We start from the raw sequence: 24,000 nt of genomic DNA, 5'->3' as shown, positions 1-24,000 counted from the left end.
TTTATTTTCATTTTTACTTTCATTTTTATTTTCATTTTTATTTTCATTTTTATTTTCTTGGTTCCAAATTCTCCAAAAAAATCGAAAGCATACGACACATGAATAGGTGTACACAGGAATACTAATATGAAATGCGCTAAAATGAAATAATAAAATAATAAATACACATAAAATATTATGAAAATACACAAATAAATGAAAGAAAAAAAAATGTTCGTCTAGAAATGCTATATACGTAATATGTGATAATATAAAAATATTTTTATTTTATTATTTATTTATTTCTTTTTTTATTTAGTATGTATATCTCCTTATTTGTTGGGAATAATATGTATTATATCCAAAAATAAAAGTCTTTTTTTTGTGTGTATTTTTTTACTTCTTTTTGAAAATTCACATTAATATAAATTTATGAGAGAAAAATAAAAATTATAAAATATTACAAGTCGAAATAGTGAAATATAGAAACACACACAATAATTACGGAAATATTTACCAACATAAATTTTCTGAACAAGTCATTTTAAATTGTCTTAAATTTGTAGTATGCATATGCATTTTATTTCATCTAGCTAATTTGTTTTTTTTTTTTTGCCAATTTATTCATTTTTTGTATTAATTTACTAGCTATTTTTTTATTATTTATTAGTTTTTTATTATTATTATTATTATTTTGTTGATCCATTTGTTTCACTATAAAATCTTAGTTGTACATATTTATTAGTATTTTATTTATATTTATTTTTTTTTTGTAATTTCACTCATTTTTTTTTAAAGCAACAGCCTAATTTTTTCATAGAAATTGCACTAATCTTATTAATTTTTTTTTAAATAACATATTTTGTTTCCTACGTATACTTATATCGGTGTATTTGATTTGTTCACAAAAAAAAAAAAAAATAATAATATTGTGGAATACGAAACATATTAGATTATAGTAAAATGAGAAAAATATAAAACAATGGATAACTACGAATCTCCTTCAGAAGTTTTAAAAAAAAAAAAGAATGGGCATATTGTAGAAAATGAAAAAGCTGTAGACCCATTAAATGAAAACACAAAAAGCAAGTTAAAATTTATTGACATATTTAATGAAAATAATGATACAGATAAAAATGAAGAAATAAATACATTTTTAAAATCTAAAAAAGTTATAAAAAAAAGAAAAGACAAAAAAAATGGTATCCAATTTTTTGATGATAATTATACGAACATAGACATGGCAGATTTAGATAGTTTATCTTTTGGAAACTCAAATTTAAAAATAAATGATAATGTTTTAAGCGATAATTATAAAAATAAAAATGACATATATAGTGATTGCTTATATGATAATTATAGTAATAAGATTAGTTATTTGGTTAGTGAGGTTTATAGACTAAAATCAGAATTAGAAGAAAGTTCACAAAAAGAATGCAAAAAAAATGAAGAAAATAAAATATTGTTGGAAAAAAATAATATACTTAGCGATAGTATTGATTCTATGAAAAAAGATATTGAAAAACTGAAAAATATATATGATGAAGAAACACTTAGAATAAAAGAATCTTATGATAGACGTCTTGATGTGTTAAAAAATGAATTAAGCGAAAAAGATAATTATTTAAAAAAAAAAATACGAGAATGTGAAAATGAGGCCAATAATAAAATAACTGATCATGAAAATAAATATCTTAATGAGAAAAAAAAAAATGACGAACTAACTACATCACTGGAAAATGCAACTAAAGAAAAGGAAGACATCATTAAACAGTATACGTGTGAAATTTCGAGCCATAAAAAGGAGCAGGAAAATTATAAGAATGAAGCGGAAAAATATAAGAATGAAGCGGAAAAATATAAGAACGAAGCGGAAAAATATAAGAACGAAGCGGAAAAATATAAGAATGAAGCGGAAAAATATAAGAACGAAATGGAAAAGAGAAAGTACGAAGCTGAAAAGTGGAAGGACGAAGCTGAAAAGTGGAAGGACGAAGCTGAAAAATGGAAGGACGAAGCTGAAAAGTGGAAGGACGAAATGAATCAGCGTGTTCAAAAAATGAATGAAATAAACGATGAGATAAAAAGAATAGAAAATATATTAACAGAAGAAAAAAAAACTAATGAAAAACTGCAAACAATAATAGAAAACAGTGAAAAAGACATTACGAATTTAAATAATATCATTAATCAAAAAAATGAAACTATTAAAACGATGGTAAATGATATTTTATTAGTCAAAAATGTATATGAAGAATTGGTTAAAGAAAAAGAAGAAAATGAAATAAGCAAACAAAAATTGATCAAAGAAATTAAAGAATACGAAAAAAAGGTAGTATATTTAAAAAACAGTGTTGAAGAATACGATGCAAATAATCAAAAGCTCATAAAATGTAATCAAAAATTGAATGAAAATATCAGAAAAAAGGAAAAAGAAATTACTGCTCTTCAAAATGAAAATATATATTTAAAAAGAGAAAATGTGGTATTTAACCAAAATTTTTTGAACACAAAATCGTGTAAAAGTGACCAAATAAAAGAATATTTCTCTGATTCAACTAATTTTTGTGGAAAAAGCGAAAAATATATGAATAAATATCAAAGTGAAGATTTCGAAATGGAAGAAATAAAAGAATTAGAAAATAGGTCTGAAATAAAAGAAGCCGGAAAAAAAAAAAAAATACATAAAAAAACTAAAAATAAAAAAAAAATATATATAAAAGAAAAGGAAGATATAAGTACAGATACTAATGGGGAAACTGAATCAGAAGATGAAAAAATCGAATATAACATAGAAATATGTGATGAATCAGAAAAAGACGAGAGTTTAAGTGATCAAACAAAAGTAAGAATCATAAAGGATAGTGGAAAAAATATTGAACTAAATAAAGATGAAAAGAACAAAATCCAAAATATAGAGAGAAATAATAGTAATAAAATAAGGACTGAAAAGGTGTTAAGCTATAAACAGCTTAATATGAATATATTTGATTCTAAGAAAAATGAAGATAGACATTTCATAAATGATAAAGAGAAAAAAAAAGGTTCGAATGTTGTCATAGATAAAACCGATTATAATAATGAAATTTTACATATAGAATATCCACCTCCTGTAATTTTAAAAAAAAAAATAAATGAACAACTTAAACATAGTCTTATGCAAACTAATAAAATACAATTTTTTGACATAACAAGCAATTTAGTAAATATAGGCAATTTGAGCAATGGGTTTGACAGAAAAAACAAACCAAATTTTATAAAAAGAGATATTCACGACAGACATGGAATTTATTATGATGAGTTCAATGATGATATACCATATCAAGAAAGTGAAGAAGAAAATGAGAATAATAATAATAATAATAATAATAATAAAAGAGAAATATGGATGAATAATACAAAAAAACAATATCTCAATCTAAAAACTAATAGTTTACTAGATAACAGATTAAGTGGCAACTTTTCGAATAAACAATTGAGTAGTAGTTTTCTTGATAAAAAAATTAATAATTCTTTTATTAACAAAGAATTTGGAAGCAACAAATATTTATATGATTTAAATTTATATAAGCTCAAAAAATGCAATATAATTAGTTATAATAATAGTATAATACCTATAAAAAGAACAAAAAAAAATAATTTGATGAGAAGTATAATGGATAGTAGCAAAACATATATAGACAATAGTGTAAACAAAATGAATATAAATGAAAATTATTTAAATAAATATAATGAAATGAATAATTCGTCATTAAAATGCATTGATTCAAATAATATAAATATTATAAATCAAGTACATGATGGGCAAAACGAGATGATAATTCAACCTTTAAATTTCCAAACTATAGAAAATGTTAAAGGAGACAATAAAACTATTGATTATTTTCTTTCTCATATAAAAAATGATAAATTAAATTTAAATAATAACCTTTTATTAATGAAAAAAGGAAGTCAAACTATAACAAAATTTTCCAACGACCAGTTACATCTTTCGAACAAATCTAATAAGGAACAAAAAAAAGAAAAAACAAAAGTTGAGAATGATAACAAAATAAGTCAATATAATAATGAAGATACACACGATATTTCTTCCTTTTTAAATAAAATGGAAAATATAAATGATAACCCAAGTGATAATATTTCCACTAATTTTGTTATAAAAAAAGATTGTAAAAAATTGATAAGTGATGATAAATATACAGATGTAAATAATCAAAGAGACATAAGATCATGTCTATTAAGTAAGTACAAAAAGAAAAGTAATATATATGGCTTGTTTATAATTAATGAACGATTAAAAAATATATACAAAAATATTGAAAATAAAAAAAAATCGATCAGCAATTTCCCTATAAATATGTGTAATATAGAAGACATGAAAAAGTTCAGCAATTCGTTTAGTATTATACAAAACAAGTCTCAAGAATATTTTGGAAATACAAAGGATGTTAAAAATAGCGAAAATCAAAATTTTAATAACAAAAAAGATGAAGATGATGAAAAACATGTTGTATATCCAATTATTGAGGAGAACAAACTTTTATTAGAAATTCCAGAACCCCCAAAGGAAGACATAATAGGTATACAATTAAGCGACGAAGAAGATGTTAAGAGTGATGAAAATGATAATGAAAATGAAAATGATAATATTTGCTCTGTAATAAATTATGAGGATGGCCAAGATACCTTGAGAGAAGTAGTTAGCCAAATTAATAAAAATAAAAAAGATGAATATTGCGATGATTATAATGAAAGTATAGAAACTTATGCGTGTGACAGTGAACATACACAAATGCTCGATTATAAAGAGAAAGAAGAAAGGACAATAGAAGTCAATAATTTTGAAGAAACTAATAATGATTCAATTTACATGAACAATTCAGGTAATAATCGATTAAAAATTATTGCATGTTCAGAAAAAAATGATGAAAAAGAAAAAAATATTATGAATAATAATGACAATGAACCATCTAGAAAACTGAATGAATTATTTTCAAAACATGTTAACATTAGTGAGCATATGAGAAAGTTGCCTATGTTATACAGTAGCAAAATTCTAAAAAAAGATAACCACAATACATTTTCGAATAATAATAATAAAAAAAAGAAAAATATTGAATGTGATATGAATCGTAGTGATTGCTTTAAAAATGATTTCAAACTAGATGAAAGTCAAGATGAATATTGTGGATTATTGGATATCAAAAATGGATATGCGAATATAATTGAAAATTCAAATGAGAATAAAATTATTCTAAGAAATGAAAAAAAAAATAAAGAGAATGATAAAAAATATAAAGAATATTTAAATAAAATAAAAGGAGATAAAATTGAAAAAAAAACAGAAATATTTGATAATAGAAAAATAATAAAACATCAAGAAAAAGACATATTTAACGTAAACGATACACTTAATACAAGTTTTAATCATTTTTTATTATCATATAAATTAAATAGAAAAGGGCTTGAAAATAGTAACAATGAATACAATAATAATGAAAATAATAATACAATTTTTGATATAATAAAATCTGAAAAAATGAACAAAATAAAAAAAAAACAAACAATTTTGGCACTTCATAATGATATTTCAAATAAGGTTATAAAAAATAAACCCCAAAATATTCAATTTGATCACTATTACAATAAATTAAAAATATTACGAGATAAAAATCAAAGGCTAAAAAATGATAGAGATTTATCAAATGAAAAATACGAAAATTATGAAAAATCAAATTTGTCAACCCAAAATATTTTATTACCTACTAGCCAATTATCACCTTTACATAATAATTCTGAACGTTCAGGTAAAACATTCAATAATATTTGTGATAAAAAAACAAGTGAAAATTTCCTTTTTAATAGTAACCCATTAAATAATAATTCAGCAAATATTCATAGGAACCATCAAAATAATTTTATGGTACGAAAAAAAAATGAATTAAAAAAATTTTAGAAAATATCCAAAAAAAGTAGCAAATAAATAAGAAATGACGATTAACCAAATGGATGGATTAACTATATATATAGTGATAAAATAAATTTTAAAAAATAATTATAAATTAAAAAAAAAAAAAAAAACATCACTAAAATGAGTATGTACAATATTATTCTCCGATTTTGTTTATTTTCACTGGCATCAAAAAATATCAAAATTATTCAAAGTATAAAATTTAAATAGTTAAAAAAATAAAATGAAAGTTTTCTAGTAATTATTGAAAGGATATTATATGGAAAAATATTATAATCCATCATTTAATCTTTTTATTAGACTGCTATTTATTTTATTAGTTGTATATTTTTTTCATTTTACAATTTTTCAAATCGTCCATTTTGAGTCGATTGCTTCATAGTGGTGTCGCAAACGATTTAGTTTTCGTCTCCTATGCATATATTTATGTGTCTACTTTTAGAAAAAACATATTTTTTTTTCCCCCCACTTTTATTTGATGATTAAATAAATGGTTTATTTATTTATTCATAAATGTTGATGCAGTTTTTCCATATCATATATTTTGTTTATTTATGGCTTGTTAAAATTGATAATTAAAAAGGCGTGAAATTAAAGAAAAAAATTATCCTTTACAATCTGTGAAAATACAAGGGGGATAAAACCTGAACAAATAGAAAACATAATAATAGAGTAAAATAGTATGGTTAATATTGGGTGTGTAAATATATGTACATGATAAAAATTTTTTCTCTCTTTATATATGCACATTTGAGCAAAACTAGGTTTGTTCATTTTTTTTTTAATATTACCGTATTTGCACTTGTATATGGAATAAGAAAATAAGGTTGAATTTAAAAGGTTAAACAAAAGGGAAAGAGAAAAAAATGTAGGTGTGTCATTGTTAATATCAATATTATTGATAACAGATTTTTGTACTAAAAAAATAGAATTAATTAAAGTGTTAATATAAATACTTTTAAATATATCATTTAATATATATAGATATGTTTTAATAGTATATTCTTTTGCATATATATTATGAAGTGCAAATGAAAAAAAAAAAGTATAGAGAACTGTATTTTCAAAATATTTTATATATATTTTATTTATAATGTTGCTATAAGATTTTTTTTTTTCGATTTCCATATTATCATTTTTTTCTAAAAAAAAAGGAATATTCAATTTGTTAAAATATTTTTCAAATAAATTTAAAGTTTCTTCTTTATAATAATTTTCATTATTTTTTGTAATGTCTAAATAAAATTTTAAAATAGGATTAGAATTTTTTGCAGTCTTTCCATATTTACAATAAATTAAAAAGTGTATTATTGATTTTGTTTCATTACTATATAAATTATTATTTTTATCTATTTCATTATTTCCTTTTATTTTATTATCATTTGTTTGATTGTTTTTATGTTCATCCATTTCTGTATTCCAAATCTTTTGTTCTCTTTGAATAACTTCATTAATATATTTTTCGTTCTTAAAAATGTTTAATAGCAAATAAGATATGATTTCATCTCTGTCTTTATGGTTTTGAAATAAATTCTTGTTAAATACAAGTTCCCAAATTTGGTCATAAGTCAAAAAGGTGTTACCACAACCACTGCTATATTTTATGTAATAAAAAATTATTGAGGAAAAAACATTTTTTTGTGTATTTTCTAGTTTATCATTTTTGATTTTTTCAAAAATATATTTCAATATATCTGCATTTTCATTTTTATAATTTTCTATAATTTCTACAAAACAATTTTTATTCTTATAAAGCAATTCCAATAAACTTAACAAAGCATTTTCTTTGGCTGAATAATTTTCATTTTTTATGTTATTTACTAATTTGGTATAAAACCCGTTTTTTATATATAAACTTAAATTATTTAAACCTAATGAGCTTACAACATTATTTAATATTATATGATCAATAATATTTATATCATTTTTTGAAAAATAATTTGGGTCTTTTTTTATATAATAATTATGAACAGTAAATATAAATGTACTTATATTAATTAAGCTTACACATAAAAATATATTTCGAAAATTTTTTTTTTTCTCTTTATGTACAATTGTTTTCATTATTTCATAATCATTTTTCATACTATTTGGTAGTGTGCTTATTTTCCTTTGAAATATAAATGGTGAAAATTTATTTTTATATTTTATTACATTATTCATCCTGATTTATCTTTTTTTTATTTTATAACATCATATTTAAAATCACTCACTTTTTAATATACATTTTCCATATTAATATAAAATATATACAATTCTATTTTTTTTTTTTTTACAAGTATATATCAAAACATCGAATTATAAGAGATATATAATACAAATGGAAAATAGTACATATAAATATATTACATTGTATGAAACTCGAAACAGTTCACTATTAATTTGTTTATATCTATTTTAAATTAGCTAGTTTCACATAGGCACATTTGCAACAAGTTTAAAAGCATGCACAGTATTTAAAAGCATGTACAGTATTTATATTACATCAATATTTTATTTTTATTTTTTGAGGCACGAAATAAAAGTAAATTAAGAAAAAGGAGAAAACAACGCAAATATTATTTATTTGTACATTTTCAAATTTATTAATATGATTTGACAAACACATAGTATTATAAATAGCTCTATATAAAAACATATTTTTTTTACTTTTTCTTTTGAATTAAAAATTATGAACGTTTTCAAATTTATTTATATGCCTAAATTCTATTTTAGTATTTATAATGAATATCTAAACACATACCGAAAGAAAATTAATAAAATTCCTTTCTCTATAAGAAGAACAGGTATATATATAAAGCAAGCCAAAATATATATTTGTGGAAAATGCACACAGACATACTGTCGATTTATTCCTAATAAATAAGAAACAATATATTAATAATTTACACAAATAACATATATTTATGTATTTAATTTTTTAATATCTTATAGCATCCGACAATTTGCCAGTTTTCCTAAAATACAAAAATAATAAAAATATCGTCGTTACAGTTATAAGAAAAATTAAAGGAAATAAGGAGGTACAATCAATTTAAACATAAAACATATTATATTTTAGTCATTTTCATACCTACATTTATATATATATATATATATATATATATATATATATATATATATATATTTCCCTATTTTCCATATATGCTTATTCTATATTAAAGTAATACACTTAATGAGAATTTATACAATTCAATACGAATATTGATTATGCAATTGTTTTATAACAATAATATATATATTTACCTTGGGTTTTTTTACATGATCAAGGTTTTAAAAAAAGAAATCGAAGCAATTTGTAAAATTAATGTTATTGAAAAGCCGGATTGCTTTATGATAAAAGGAAATCACAAGAAGAAGATAAAAGACGTAATACACATTTTCTTACTGTTATATTTTCTACATGTTTTATTAAAACTTTTAAAAAATTTGAAAAATTGTGTTTATTTTCATAGTTGTGGTCAAAATTCATAAAGAATGAAAAATGCTTTCAAGCGTTCATAAAAAATATAAATATTTATGAATGTTCATAAAAAAATCACATTTTCTTATGACTTATACATAATTTTTTAATTTTTTTTTTTTTTTATAGTATTTTAAATATATTGGCTATTGAAAGGAGGACAATTTTGGGGAATTTAATATATATACGTATTAATATGTGTTAATATGTGCTAATATGTATAATGTGTTAATTGATAAATGGGGAGAAAATAAGTTGTGTGTTATATTTTACACATTACCCACGGTAAATTTATACAATATTTAGTTTTATTTTTGAATTATAAAAAAAAAGAGGAACAAAAAAAATACTGATATGTGCAATTGGATGTAAATTGTTCTGCAAAATTTTTTTTTCCCAAAATATTTGAATATAAAAAAAATTAATAATGTAACGTTAATACTATAAATGAAAAAAAAAAAAAAAAAAAAAAAAAATAATAATAATAATAAATATTATATAATAAATATTATATAATAGTTAAATAAATTTGAATAATTAAATGTTTACCCATTTATAAGAAGAATAATGTGTTACATTATATATAATATATGTAATGTATAACATTTAGCAGTTTTCACATTGGAATATTTATACTTTGAAATGGAAATATATCTAATATATTTCAAAAATAATTTCCCGAAAAATGCTAGAGTGTAACATATTACTATTGTTATATATATAGTCATATAATTTCACAATATTTTAATAAAAAAAAAAAAAAAAAAAAAAAAAAAAATATATATCTATATATATATATATTTCTATATACGATGAATATAGCTAAACTATTTCCCTCGCAAACAAACATTTTAGCTAAAGCCAAAATTGGCAAATTGCTGAATATAAGAAACTATGGAATGCCAATGAGTACATTAGCTAATGTACAGGATAAAAAATTAATATATGTTAATAAACCTGTACATGGGGGTATGATATATTGGAAATGTAGAGATATGATAAATACAATTAAAAAGAAAACAAAAAGGTGTGCAAGATATTTAGAATTAAATCATGATTTTGGAAGAGCAACATTAGTAGGAGTTCCAAAAACAAGTTATGATCCAAAAAATAATATTATTTATATTCAAATGGACAATGAAGAATGGGCAGGTTATTTTAATTCATTTTTATAAAACCCTTTTCCAGCAACGTGTATACATATACATATATATACGTGCGAAAAGGAAGAAAATAAATAAGTTAATAAATTGTGCATTGAACGTACAAATTTTGTCTTATTTTTGGATACATGAAAAAAGTGTAATTATTCTTCCCGTTATTTTTTCCGTGATTTTTCCGTGATTTTTCCCGTTATTTTTCCGTTTTTTTTTTATTTTCAGGTATTGGAAGTAAGGTTATGTTAAACATATCAATGAACATTTTGTTTTATTTACATATATCATTTTGGATTTATTTTATATATTATAGAATGTTAGTAAATAACAAATTAAATGTTTTTAGCAAATGGAAAGATGCCGAATAAATAGAACGAGAATATACAAAACTACGCTTTATAATATATTTTATTATGTTACCGTTTTATTTTTATGTTATTTTTGAATATTTTTTACAAAGAAAAAAAAATTAAAATATATACAAAAAAATATTACTAAAATATTCATCAAATTATGAGTTACATAAATATGCAAATAATTTACAGTATAGTCCTTTCCTTCTTATATATACTATTGTATTATATTTGTCTATTTTTTTTTTTTTTTTTTGTTTTTTTTTATAAAGCTAATAAAATTTAAATATACTTTAATTTAATATGGTTAATGGAAAATTGTATAAAAAAAAAAAAAAATTCACCAAAATTATTATTATATATGGTGAAATTAAATTAGAATATTTATATGTTCAAAGAAATTAAAATAATATAAAGTTTTTTTTAATTTTTCATGCTTAAAAATGACAAATTAAAATAATGTTAATCATAAATAATATACGTAATAAATAATTCGTGACATATTGGATATATAGATTATATCATAAAAATATTATAAATCAAAAGATTTGTCGAAAATATGAATTCATATATAAAAATATAAAATTAACACGAAAAAGTAAAAATATATATATATAATATGTAAATAATGTATTATTGAAACTAAAACTTAAAATTATATATAACATAATGCCATGAAAAAAAAAATATAAATAAAAATATCATGGAATTTATATATTAACAACATGCACATATATATAATATTATACATATATATTATATATACATATATATAATATGAATTATATAAATGCGTAACAAGACAATATCTATAAAATATATATTTAAGTGTGTATATACACATATCTATTAAAAGTGCTATAGAAAATGTAAGTACATAAAATTGGATCTTCCAATATATATATATATATATATATAAAAGCACACATACACATATATATATTTAATTCATTAAATAAATCGTAATTTTAATGTATCACCAGTTAAAGAAAATTTAACTAGCTATTTATATGCATATATGCACATATTTAAAAAAAAAAGTTTCACAAATAGTATAAATGTTGATAAAAAATTGTCAGCTTTGCCATTCCTATCAGCTTTACCATTCCTACCGTTGTGTTGTTTAGGCGACTCCTATAGCTTGTGCTTTTTATATGATATATATGTAACTGAGTTTTAAAAATTTGTTTTTCCAAAGCTGGCCTAAATTTGTATATCAGCCATTTATTTCATCGTGAAGTTATATATATATATATATATTTTTTTTGTGGTTATATACAATTATTTTTATATTGTGTGTAAAAAAAAATTAAATAATTTGTATATATCCACATTTTGAAGATATTAATTTTGTTTGCATATTTGTTAAATTAATAAAAAATTTTCCGTTTTTTTTCTTCCGTTTTTTTCCTTCCTTTTTTTTCCTTCCGTTTTTTTTCTTCCTTTTTTAACGTCGTCAATTTAAAATGTATTTTTTTTTCGTTTTCGTTTTCCTTGAACATCATCTTGTAAAGTAGTATTCATTGAATCGTAAAATTCACCACCTTGTGTATCAACATTAGATGATAAATAGTCAGACATATATTCATTTTTGGAAGCTTTTGAATTTTTTGCAATATCTTGAATATTATAATTTCCTGAATTTTTATTACCTTTAAACCTTACATTAGTAGTTCTTTTTTTTATACATTCTCGATGTATTTTTAAAGCTTCATTATATACACCAAAATCTTCAGCTAATTGCCATAACATTGATAAATTAAAATATGGTAAATAACTAATTGATAATGGTGGATTTTTATTTTTCATAATAACTTTACATTCTTCATTATATTTATAAGCTTTTCTTAATAATTTTAACATTCTTTTTCTACCCTCTGTACCTAATGTTCTACATAAACCATTTTTTTTATTATCATTATTATTTGTTTGATCACTACTAGCTTTACTAGCTTCAGAAAAACTTGAGCTTTTTAATTCTTTGAGAATTTGAGCATGTGTTCCTCTTTTTCCTGTTCCATCTTTTGTTGCTACTGTATCATTACTTTCGCTACCTGTATTTTCTAATCTTTCTCTTTTTAAATCTGACTCATCAACCAATATATAATCGGATATATCATCAAAACTACTTTGCAATTCGTTTGGTATCTCTCCAACAGAAAAAAAAGACGAATCTATATTTGATGACATATCACTTGTTGCTTCAAATTGGATATTTGAATATCTCATTGTCCTTAATGACATATTATCTTCATTCTTTACATTTAATAATTCCATTTTAGCTTTTTTATTTTGAAAAAAAAAAAAAAAAAAAAAAAAAAAAATAGCTATATAAAAGCTAGCTGCTTATTCTGTATATTTTCCTGGTATTTATCGAATTTTAAAAATAAAAATGTGATAAACAATTTAAGTTAAAAAAAAAAAAAAATTACAATAAAGCTACTATATATGCATATATAGTGAAAAGGTGAAAGTGAAAAAATTTGTTCTATATATTTGGAATGAAACATAGATTTATGTGAATATAATATTAATTATATACTTAATTATTTTTCATTAAATTGTATTTAATTTTATATTTAATTATATAAATATGTAAATCCATAGACTTATTAATAATGTGATATTTATTATATAGAAGAATAAGCATATCCTTCCCTCTTTAAATATAACAACACACATAAATATTTACAACTTTAAATAAAATATTAATAATAATTAACTACACAATTAATAAATGACTTTTCCTGTATACATATCTTCTTTACCAACAACAAAAGTGTATATATATATATATATGTGCGTATATATATATATATATAATATATGTACTATATATACCTCATGTATGTATTTAAAATAAGAACATGCTAACAACATGTACAGCATATTATAAACACAAACTTAATAGAAAGATGTGTAAAGAGATAGTAATAATATATGTTTGTAAAATCGCTATTTACATATATATTATTTTTTTTTTTTTTTTTTTTTTTACAATTGAAAATATGTAATAAATATGAATTTCACACAATTTTTTTACATGGCTATATTTAAAAAATTCGTTAATTATTTACTATATAATATATTATAAAAATAGTTATATATATTTTCACAATATAATAATAAGAAATATATGTATATTAATTTAAAAGGCATAAAATATATAATAAATTATATTGAAAAGATGGAGAAATTTAAAAAAAAAGCAACACTTTAATACGTTATATGTATGTATGTATGTAGTATTCATGTAGTATTCATGTAGTATTCATGGAGTATTCATGTAGTATGCATGTAGTATTCATGGAGTATTCATGGAGTATTCATGTAGTATTCATGTAGTATTCATGTAGTATGTAATAGTATGTATGCATGGGAGCTTAATATTTTAAAGAATTATTCTAACAAAAAAATAGTTTTTGTTTGAAAAGTGGTTAAAAATTGTTATTAATTAAAAAGAGATAAAGATATCATAAAAGATAACAATAAAAGTTGAGCAATGATATGTAACTATAGTGGAATAATTGTCGTATTATTTTTCACTATATTGATTCATAAATATGTACAATATTACTACAATGTATATATAAACTACATGTGAAATATGTATATAACCATTTTGCGCGTGCATTTATTTACATTTCATTTAGTGTTTTCATGTATTTATTTAATATAAAACAAGCTTATAAAAATATAATTTTCCATATATATATAAAAATGGACATTTATTTATACAACATTAATAAAATTTTCTTTAAAAAAAATATATTATTCATATTAAAAAAAATATACCATAAAATAGACATTTATTAAATTTCATATATTATATATATATATACATTAATTAAATATAATAATATAGTTAAAATCATAAAAATAAATATATTTATTCATTGTTTTTTTTTTTTTTTTTTTTTAAAAACTGCTTCCACTTGTATTATCTCTATTTTATTTATATATGTTTCTCAAAAATTTATTATTTTATTATTTTTTTTTTTAATTTTATTTCTTTATTTTACATACGATTTTTTAAGCAATAAGTGACAAAATGATTTAAAAAAAAAAAAAAGTGGCTATAAATAATATATTAGACAAATATACCAAGTTCTTCCATTAATATTGTATATGTATATATATATATGCAATATATATTAAATACATAAAAATATATATATATATATATATATATATATATATATATATATATATATATATATATGCTAAGCAGGAAAAAAATATAACAACGTTAATATATTATATTTACACAATAAATAAAAAATAAATATATATATATATATACAATTTTGTTATTTTAATTTTTTTTAATATTAATCATCTATATAGCATACATTTTTTTATTTAGATATCATATTTACATAGTTTATTTTTTTTTGTTTTTTCTATGTATATATATATGTATATAATATATATATGTATATGTATATATATATATGGAAAAATAAGGGGCATATATATATTAAATTGCTTAATATTCCTTGCCCAATATTGTTATATCTCTATATAATCTCTATACATATATAACATATATTTTATTTTGCTTGCGTATTTTGGCTTAAATATATAAGAATTATGCTGCCTATATAAAATAAATTACTACAATATTTACTACAATATTTACTGCAATATTTACGACAATATTTACGACAATATTTACGACAATATTTACGACAATAATTTGCGACAATAATTTACTACGTTCACAATTTAACTTGACATTTTGGCTACATAGCAACTGTTCATCATATTATATAAATAAATGTACATGTCGATATGTTGATATATTCTATAAATATAACTAATAAAAGAATATATATATATATATATGTATATAATATATACATACAAATTTAAAGGTAATAAACTATTGAAGCTTTATGCATAATATATATTACTACATTTAGAAATTTAAAATAAATAAAAAATATAAATATAACACTATAAATGTATTTTTTTTAAAATAATATTTATTATAAAAATATAAGATCTTTTTTTTTAGAATAAATAAATAAATATATATATGTATATATATATGTACATGTATATATATGATTTTTTTTTAATTTAGCATATATATGTAATGCATATAATAATGTATATATATTTTTTATTTTAGATATTTAATTATAGACAATATTTTGAAATGTAGCAAAATGAATAATTTTTTTTCCCGTTTTTTTTTTAGTGATTTCTAAAAAATGGGAAACATTAAAACTGTGTTAAACTATAGCTTTATTAAATAGTATTATAATCGTCATGTAAAAGTCTGCATTTAAAAAAAATGATAATAATAATAATGATATAATATGATGATAATAATAACGATAGTAATATAATATATATTCGCTTAATAAATTTTAACAGTTTTAAAAAAGCGGAGCATTTTATTAACATATATAAACAATCTAAGTATTTATTATATGATAATTGTTAAATATAATTATTATGTATTATACAAATAATACAAGAATATTTATTTATTCATTCTGTATACACATAAATTAGATAGCTTTATAAAACACTAAAATAATGACAATAATAATGATGACAATAATAATAATGACAATAATAATAAACAATAATAATAATAATAAATAATAAATAAATAAATAAATAAATAAATAAATCATATATGGATTATTTTTGACAAATAAAAGAAAAAAAATGTATTATTTTACGCACCTCTATAAATATATAAAAACTAAAATGATTATGTAATTTGTTCATAAATAATTAAAAATTCAATTATAATAAAATTATTAACATAATATTTACACTTATTATATATACATTCCAATAGCTATTTTATAAAACCTCAACTAATTACTTATATATCAAAGTAAAGAAAGAGGTGCATACATATATAGTTAGAATTGTGTATATACAATTATATAATTTTTATTATAAAATAAAAATTATAATATGTTCACTAATTATAAATATACTACAATAAATATGTAACAAAAACATGAAAGTAAAATAAGAATATTTTGGGGGGGTTACAAAATATCATACATAAATGTGTGCATAATAAAAAAAAATTATCATGAAAATTGTTGAAAATTGTTGAAATTATTGAAAAATAAATCTATCTTTATATCGACAGCAAAAATATACATACATTCTATATAATTGGGTATTATTATATATAACAATTTATTAAACTAATACAATTTTAATCGTTTTTTTTTTTAATATGCTATAAAAGGTAAAAAAAAATAAAACGACATGATATATACATTGAAAGTTTGGGGGGAGGGAAGATATATGTTTAACTTCAATGAAGGAAAACACGTTTTATTATTACAAGAAAAATAAGAAAATTAAAACTATATAATATAAATACTAATTTTTATAAACAAAATATATAGATCTTTTATGTGATAATAAAAACATTCTATCACAAATAAAAATTAGAATTAAAAAAATTATATTTTCCATTTTTTTTTATAAAAAATAGACAATTTTTTATAATTAAATATTTCCCTCCTTTTTTAATTATTTTGGGAAAAAAAAAATGATTGCACATAGTTTATTATATTTATTTGTAATATACATGTAATTTTGTAACATCTTATTATCATTAATTAAAAATAAAGAATTTTCTTGAATTATAACAATTTTAAATACCGACCATTATTCATTATATTTGTTTTTTTTTTTTTTAATTTCATTGAATTTTTGCACAATGATAAATACGAAAAAAAAAAAAAAAATGAACAAGTCATATTTTAATCAAATTTTATATTAACTGTTCATATAATGAATGTAAAAAAAAATAAAATAAATTAATGAATTAATTTTCCATTATTAAAAATAAGGCATGTCTATAAATTTAATAAAACCATTTTATTTATTATATTGTCTAAAATTATAATTTCATATATATGTAAGATTTTCTCCACTTTTATTTTATATGAGTTATCATGTTAATTGTTTTATTTTAATTTTTATAAAATCAAATAATATCGTTTGTAAATAATTACTTAAAAATTAGAAAGCATTAATGAATTTTTTTTTTTTTATCAATAATAGATTTTATATATAATTTGTTCAACTTTTTATATAAATATATTTTTTTTATTTTTTTATCTTTATAATAATTTTTTCTTCTTAAACATAAATAAATGAAATGATTATTATAGTGTGTAATTTAATACTAATTATATATATTACCGCAAAAAATGTCATATATTGTTTTAAGACATGAAATAAAATGATGATAAAATGTTGTAAATGAAATATATATATATAAGATGGCATAGATTGTAAAAATAATAAATATTTTATTTTTATTACAAACATAAAAATAAGTAAGCGATATAGACAGTTATTCGATTTTCGTATGCTTTATTTATATACCATTAAATTTTTGTATATATATAAATTTTTATTCAAATTGAGGTTAAAAAGAAAGGTAATATATTCACAGACCAAAAAATTAATTATTTAGCCAAAAGTTAAGTATGCCATCAAATGTTCATTAAATTATATCTTAACAAATGCGTATGTACATGTATAAACTAGCCAATGATCTTTTCTCAATTTGGCAATATTTTTTTTATTAATTTTAAGAAAATAGCCGTTTTAAGAAATTGCTTAAATTTGGTAAAAATAAAATATATTTTTATAAAGTATAATTTTAAATGTACATTTTTAAAGTACATTTTTAAAAGTACAATATTAGCATAAAATTAAATTGTTAATGATTAGTCAATTATTTAAAAAAATAATGAATAAAATAGATAGCTTTTCTTATAATATTTATTTAATATTAATTAAACATTTTGATATGCATTTAATTGTAGTTGGCTACTTAGTCTAGTGGTATGATTCTCGCTTTGGGTGCGAGAGGTCCCGGGTTCAATTCCCGGAGTAGCCCATAAAAAAAAATAATATTTTATATTTTATAATTAAATATTTTAAATAAATATTTATAATATTTTTATTTTGTCTAATGAAAAAAATGTTATATTTTTACATAAATTAATTTCATATTATATTATTTTTTTTTTTTTTTTTTATAAAAAATAAGCAAAATAAATATAAAATTATGGACTATTTGTAAAACTAGGGCATATATAAATATACAATAATTTAATTAAGAGTATGCACAAATAATAAATTTTAATGGGGCAAATAATATTTTTAATAAGTGGAAAGGAAGTTCATATTATTTATTAGGGTTCATATTATATACATGTTTATTTAAAAAAAATTGAGCTATATCCGTTTTTTATGTCTTATTTTATATTTTCACAAGTGGGGGGTTTTTAACAATATATCTTAATAAATTAGCAGAAAAAATAAAAAAATAATACATATATATATAAATATACATATATAATATTTTTACAGGGAGAAAATAAAAATACGAAAAAAAATCATAAATTTTATTCAATATATATTTTTATTTAAATATTTTTATTTTTTTGTCTCTTTTTTCATAACAGTTTTTTGATTTTTATTTTATTTTATATTTTTGCAAAATAATTTTCATTTATTATACAAATTTTTTTTTTTTTTATGTATTATTATTATAACATTATTTTAGCAGCGCGTGGTTTCGATCCACGGTCCTGGGGGTTATGAGCCCCCCACTCTTCCTCTGAGCTACGCTGCTTTCAAAAAAATAATAGATATAATAATTATGGGTCTTAAAAATTGTATTAAAAAAGATGATAATAATAAAAATAAATTAATTGTCGTGTATCATTTTATTTTGATACTTTTTTTTTTTTATCTTATGATACTTTTTTTTTATATTTGTAATATTTTTTTGTATTTAAAATAAATAATATTTTGAAAATTTAGCAATTTGAACAATTTTTTCGATATAAAATATTATCCTTATACATTTTTTTTATGACCAATTTTTTTATTTTAAATAGTAATATACACAAAATAAAAAATTACAGTTTTATCTTAGCATGTTTAATAAAGCTTTTTTACATCTAGTAAAATAGTTTGGAAATTAGTGGAAAAGGGATAAATATGAAATAAAGAAAAACGATTTGAAATATTTTTTTATAAACCTTTTACATATAATACATTTATTACTTTTGCATCATAAATGGTAGTATTAAATATGCATAAATTCAATTTTATGAATTTATATTATTCACAAAAAGAGAGAAATTTAGAAAATGCGCAAGTTTACTAGGTATACATAAATATATCCTATATGCATGGAGAAAATAATGAGAGTTTTCTTTGTACTAATGTCTACCAATATTTCTAGTAATATCTTTTTAATGCGATAAAATAATTTTCTTCATAATTTCATTCATAATTTTGTTCATATTTTACCTGAACAGCAATATATATTTATTCCACAAAAAAAAAAGTATAAAAAATGGGAAAGGTAGGGTGTCTAAATCGCTAGCTAGTTAATCTATATATTAATAAAGTACCATCATTGAATGTATATTTTTATATGAATAAAGGAAATTGGAGATAATTAGCTCGATAAATCTACACATAAATTATATTTTATTTAGCTAGTTGGAATAGTATTCACAAAAAAAAAAATAATAATAATTTACCTTGCATGTACATATATTCTATAACATAATATAGCAATTTGCTGTTATTTATCTAATTAATAATCATATTGTATAATATAAATGGTGGAATATTAAATATTGTTTTTTACAAGTAATTTTTTTTGCAAGTTTATTTATAATGTGTCTTTTTATTTTGATAAATAATAGATTATGGTATAAAAAACAAGGTAAACAATATTACAATAATAATTCATTTTATTATATTTTTTTTTTCTCTTAATGCAAAAAATACATATACAATTGAACAAACGATAACACAAAGATATTATATAGTGTAACATAGGGTTTTATTTTGTACTTATTTTATTATTATATAAAATTAATTGTAATATTTCCCATCTATAATAAATCGAAAAGTTTATCAATATGCACTATATATCTTGAAAAAAAAAAAAAAAAATTTCATCATCTCCAAGAGAAATATAGTATATATACGAAAATTGTTTCTTTTTCTTTTTTCTATACATATCAATAATATATATTTTTAAATAGGAAAAAAAATGTATTCACTTATTCACTCCTCCATTTTTCTTCCATTCACTCCTCCATTTATTTATTACGATTTAAAAAATTGGTGATTTGCCATATAAAACTTAAATTTTTTTTAATTTTATTTATTCCTTCACAAATGTTAGATTGTTTCGTTTACTTGGCTAGTTATTATTTAACTATTTTTTTTGTAACATAATTAAAAAAAAATGAAATTATATTCGTGTGTAATTTACACATTTATATTATGCAAAATAATATCTCTTATTAAAGTTTTTTATTGTTCTTTTTGGTATTTAATAAATGTCCATTTTTTTGTGAACAATTTAAATTATAATGAAATATGGAAAAATAATATAACCGATAATAAAAATGATGTTCTTATTTTATTTATCTCTCCATATCTAACATCAAAACATAAAAAATTACAAAAATTATTTAATAACAATAACAATGATAATATAGAAGATCAAATTAATATTTATTTAGAAAATGGAAATCAGAAAAACGATAAAAATGAAGCTTCTGTTAGTTCATATATTGTTTCACTTTTATTTAGTAAAGATAATTACATAGTATTATTTTATATTTTCTCTTATATATATTATTATTATATTGGATGTATACAAAATATAGTTCAACATTTTATAGTTCAAAAACAAAAACATAAAACATATAACATTAGCTTTTTTTATCAGTATGTATATTCTAAGGAGGTATATAATAATACATCAAAAAATAAGAAAAGGTATCTTAATTTTATTGGGAATATTGATAAGATATTTAACCTAAATAATGATAATGAAAAAAATAATAATTCTATATTAACAAATATAAATAGTAAAGGAAAATATGGCTATTCTTCAATTAATGATATAATTAAAGAAAGTCAAATTAAAAAAGACAAAAATAAATGTGTTAATAATAAAAGTACGAAATGTGAATATAATAATGAAAAAAAAAATATAAAAAATGAAATTTTTAAATTAAATAAATATAAAAAACAAAATAAAGATCATAATCATTATATAAATAATATATTGAATAATAAATATTATCTTAAAAAAAAAATAAAAACACTTTTAAAAAAAACTAAGATAACAAAACCATATGAATTAGAGGTTATTCATTTACCAAGACCAGAAATCATACAAAATGAAACAACTGTAATAAAACAAAATAAAGAAAATGTTTGTTCAAAATGTGTTATTAATTTAAAAGAACCTTTATATTCTTTAAAAATTAGGGATCAAAATATCTATAGTGACATTGAAATGTCGATACAAAAAGAGAAACAACCTGATATAGAAACATATTATGATTTCGATAAGGTCTTTTATTTGAGTGATGTAGATAACGAAGAAGATGAATATATAAATGAAGATAAACCAACTTACAAATCAATGTCAAATTTAATAAAAAATAAATACAAAATGCTCAATTTTACAAAACATTTATTTTTAGAAAATACAGAAAAAAATAACGAAATAGATAAATATTATAATAAAAGAACAAACTATTCTATTCAAAATAAATTAGGAGGTGGTGCATATGGTGAAATATGGTATGGTATTAATTTAAATAAAAATATTCCATTTCAAAATGTAGTTTTAAAAAAAATACTTATAAAAAAAAGTGATGATGAAAATGAACAAAATTTGAATGATGATGAAAGGGAAAAGGAATATGAAATATATGCTATGAGAGAAGTATATTTTGGGGAAATTTTTAAAAATTGTGATAATATAAGTAGATATATAGAACATTTTAAAGAATCTGAAATTAGTGAAAATAATAAAGAACATGTTACATTTATATGGATTGTATTTGCAAATGAAGGATATTCATTATCACAACATCTTTTTGAAACAGATAAAAATAATTCGGGTATGGTTATTCCTAGTAAATTATGGTGGAGTATAAAAAAACAAAATATAGGAATGTTAGTAATAAAAGATTTAATGCGTCAAATATTAAATGGTATAAATATTGCTCATAAAAAAAATATTACACACCGAGATATTAAAATGGAAAATATATTTGTATCACCAAATACACCATTTACTGTTCGAATAGGTGATTGGGGTAGTGCTGTTGAATATAAAAATGAATCTTTTTTTTTTACACCTAGTATGGAAGAAGAAACAGAAGGATACCAACCACCAGAATCTTTATTTGGACATATGAAAAACAATTTTATGAGATTACCATATTATGATATGTGGGGAATAGGAATATTATTCTTACAATTTGTATTAGGTACCAAAAACCCATTAGAAATAAAAAATAAAAGAAATGAAGTGAAATTGAAACAAATATATTCAAAATATTCTAAAGATATTTTAAAAGAAGTAATTTTTATACAAGGACTTTCAGATTTATGTATAATACCTTGGGTTAGTCAAACTCCTGATAGGTTAATACCTCTATATGATATGAAAAATAATGAAAAAAATTTACTTCAATATTCTTCTATATATGGAAGAAATTTAATTATAAATAAACTAGAATATTTCGCTAGCACAAAAAATCTTATTGAAATTAAACGAAAAAAATATAACCTTATTAATAACATGATGTCTAATAAATATAATTCATTAATATCTTTGCCAAATTCTCCAGTGTGCCCAAATTGGAAATGCTTACATAAATATAATGAACAAGCTAGCTATAACAACAATAATAACAACAATAATAATACATTTGATAATGTTCAAAATAAATTCCTTCAACAAAAAAAGGAAAATTATACATTTTTTAAAAATAATTGTAATGATGAACAGTTCCAAAAAATATTACAAGAACGAGACCCATCAGGTGTTGGACTTCCGGATAAAAACGCTCGTGACCTTCTTAGACGTCTCCTCGATTTCGATTACAACACAAGGATTACTTCCGAAGAGGCTCTTAAACATGCATGGTTTTCAGATAGCTGAGAAGCTTTCTTGACAATTACATGACTTAACTAGCGAAATTGCATTCTTATTTATTATTATTTTAT

General features: G+C 20.0%; 6 protein-coding genes and 2 non-coding genes across 8 annotated transcripts; 5 read left to right on the top strand and 3 right to left on the bottom strand.

The window, feature by feature from the left end:
• Positions 1–961: 961 nt before the first annotated feature.
• PY17X_1358500 (conserved Plasmodium protein, unknown function) lies at positions 962–5,935 on the top strand (the record flags this gene model as incomplete). The annotated part of the gene is made up of 1 exon (XM_720439.2): positions 962–5,935. One exon carries the CDS (start codon positions 962–964, stop codon positions 5,933–5,935), a length of 4,974 nt encoding a protein of 1,657 aa, XP_725532.2.
• A 606-nt stretch (positions 5,936–6,541) lies between these two features.
• PY17X_1358400 (conserved Plasmodium protein, unknown function) lies at positions 6,542–8,113 on the bottom strand (the record flags this gene model as incomplete). Its single annotated transcript, XM_022957284.1, has 2 exons — positions 6,542–6,594; positions 6,742–8,113. 2 exons carry the CDS (start codon positions 8,111–8,113, stop codon positions 6,542–6,544), a joined length of 1,425 nt encoding a protein of 474 aa, XP_022813726.1.
• Positions 8,114–8,621: 508 nt separating this feature from the next.
• PY17X_1358300 (mitochondrial ribosomal protein L49 precursor, putative) lies at positions 8,622–9,566 on the top strand (the record flags this gene model as incomplete). The annotated part of the gene is made up of 4 exons (XM_022957283.1): positions 8,622–8,736; positions 8,885–8,973; positions 9,221–9,319; positions 9,543–9,566. The coding sequence occupies 4 exons, from the start codon at positions 8,622–8,624 to the stop codon at positions 9,564–9,566; spliced, it is 327 nt and encodes a 108-aa protein (XP_022813725.1).
• A 659-nt stretch (positions 9,567–10,225) lies between these two features.
• PY17X_1358200 (cytochrome c oxidase subunit ApiCOX14, putative) lies at positions 10,226–10,938 on the top strand (the record flags this gene model as incomplete). The annotated part of the gene is made up of 2 exons (XM_022957282.1): positions 10,226–10,565; positions 10,796–10,938. 2 exons carry the CDS (start codon positions 10,226–10,228, stop codon positions 10,936–10,938), a joined length of 483 nt encoding a protein of 160 aa, XP_022813724.1.
• Positions 10,939–12,384: 1,446 nt separating this feature from the next.
• PY17X_1358100 (conserved Plasmodium protein, unknown function) lies at positions 12,385–13,200 on the bottom strand (the record flags this gene model as incomplete). The annotated part of the gene is made up of 1 exon (XM_720199.2): positions 12,385–13,200. The coding sequence occupies one exon, from the start codon at positions 13,198–13,200 to the stop codon at positions 12,385–12,387; it is 816 nt and encodes a 271-aa protein (XP_725292.2).
• A 5,554-nt stretch (positions 13,201–18,754) lies between these two features.
• Positions 18,755–18,826, top strand: PY17X_1358000. The gene has a single exon. It is a non-coding gene; the product is annotated as a tRNA-Pro (tRNA).
• A 666-nt stretch (positions 18,827–19,492) lies between these two features.
• On the bottom strand, positions 19,493–19,567 carry PY17X_1357900. Its single transcript has one exon. It is a non-coding gene; the product is annotated as a tRNA-Met (tRNA).
• Positions 19,568–21,208: 1,641 nt separating this feature from the next.
• On the top strand, positions 21,209–23,935 carry PY17X_1357800 (serine/threonine protein kinase, putative; the record flags this gene model as incomplete). The annotated part of the gene is made up of 1 exon (XM_022957281.1): positions 21,209–23,935. The coding sequence occupies one exon, from the start codon at positions 21,209–21,211 to the stop codon at positions 23,933–23,935; it is 2,727 nt and encodes a 908-aa protein (XP_022813723.1).
• Between the last annotated feature and the right edge of the window lie 65 nt (positions 23,936–24,000).

The sequence above is a fragment of the Plasmodium yoelii genome (assembly GCF_900002385.2).
Source record: "Plasmodium yoelii strain 17X genome assembly, chromosome: 13".
NCBI classification, from domain to species: domain Eukaryota; phylum Apicomplexa; class Aconoidasida; order Haemosporida; family Plasmodiidae; genus Plasmodium; species Plasmodium yoelii.
The sequence above is the reverse complement of the archived record's forward strand: the minus strand, read 5'-3'. Positions and strand labels throughout refer to the sequence as shown.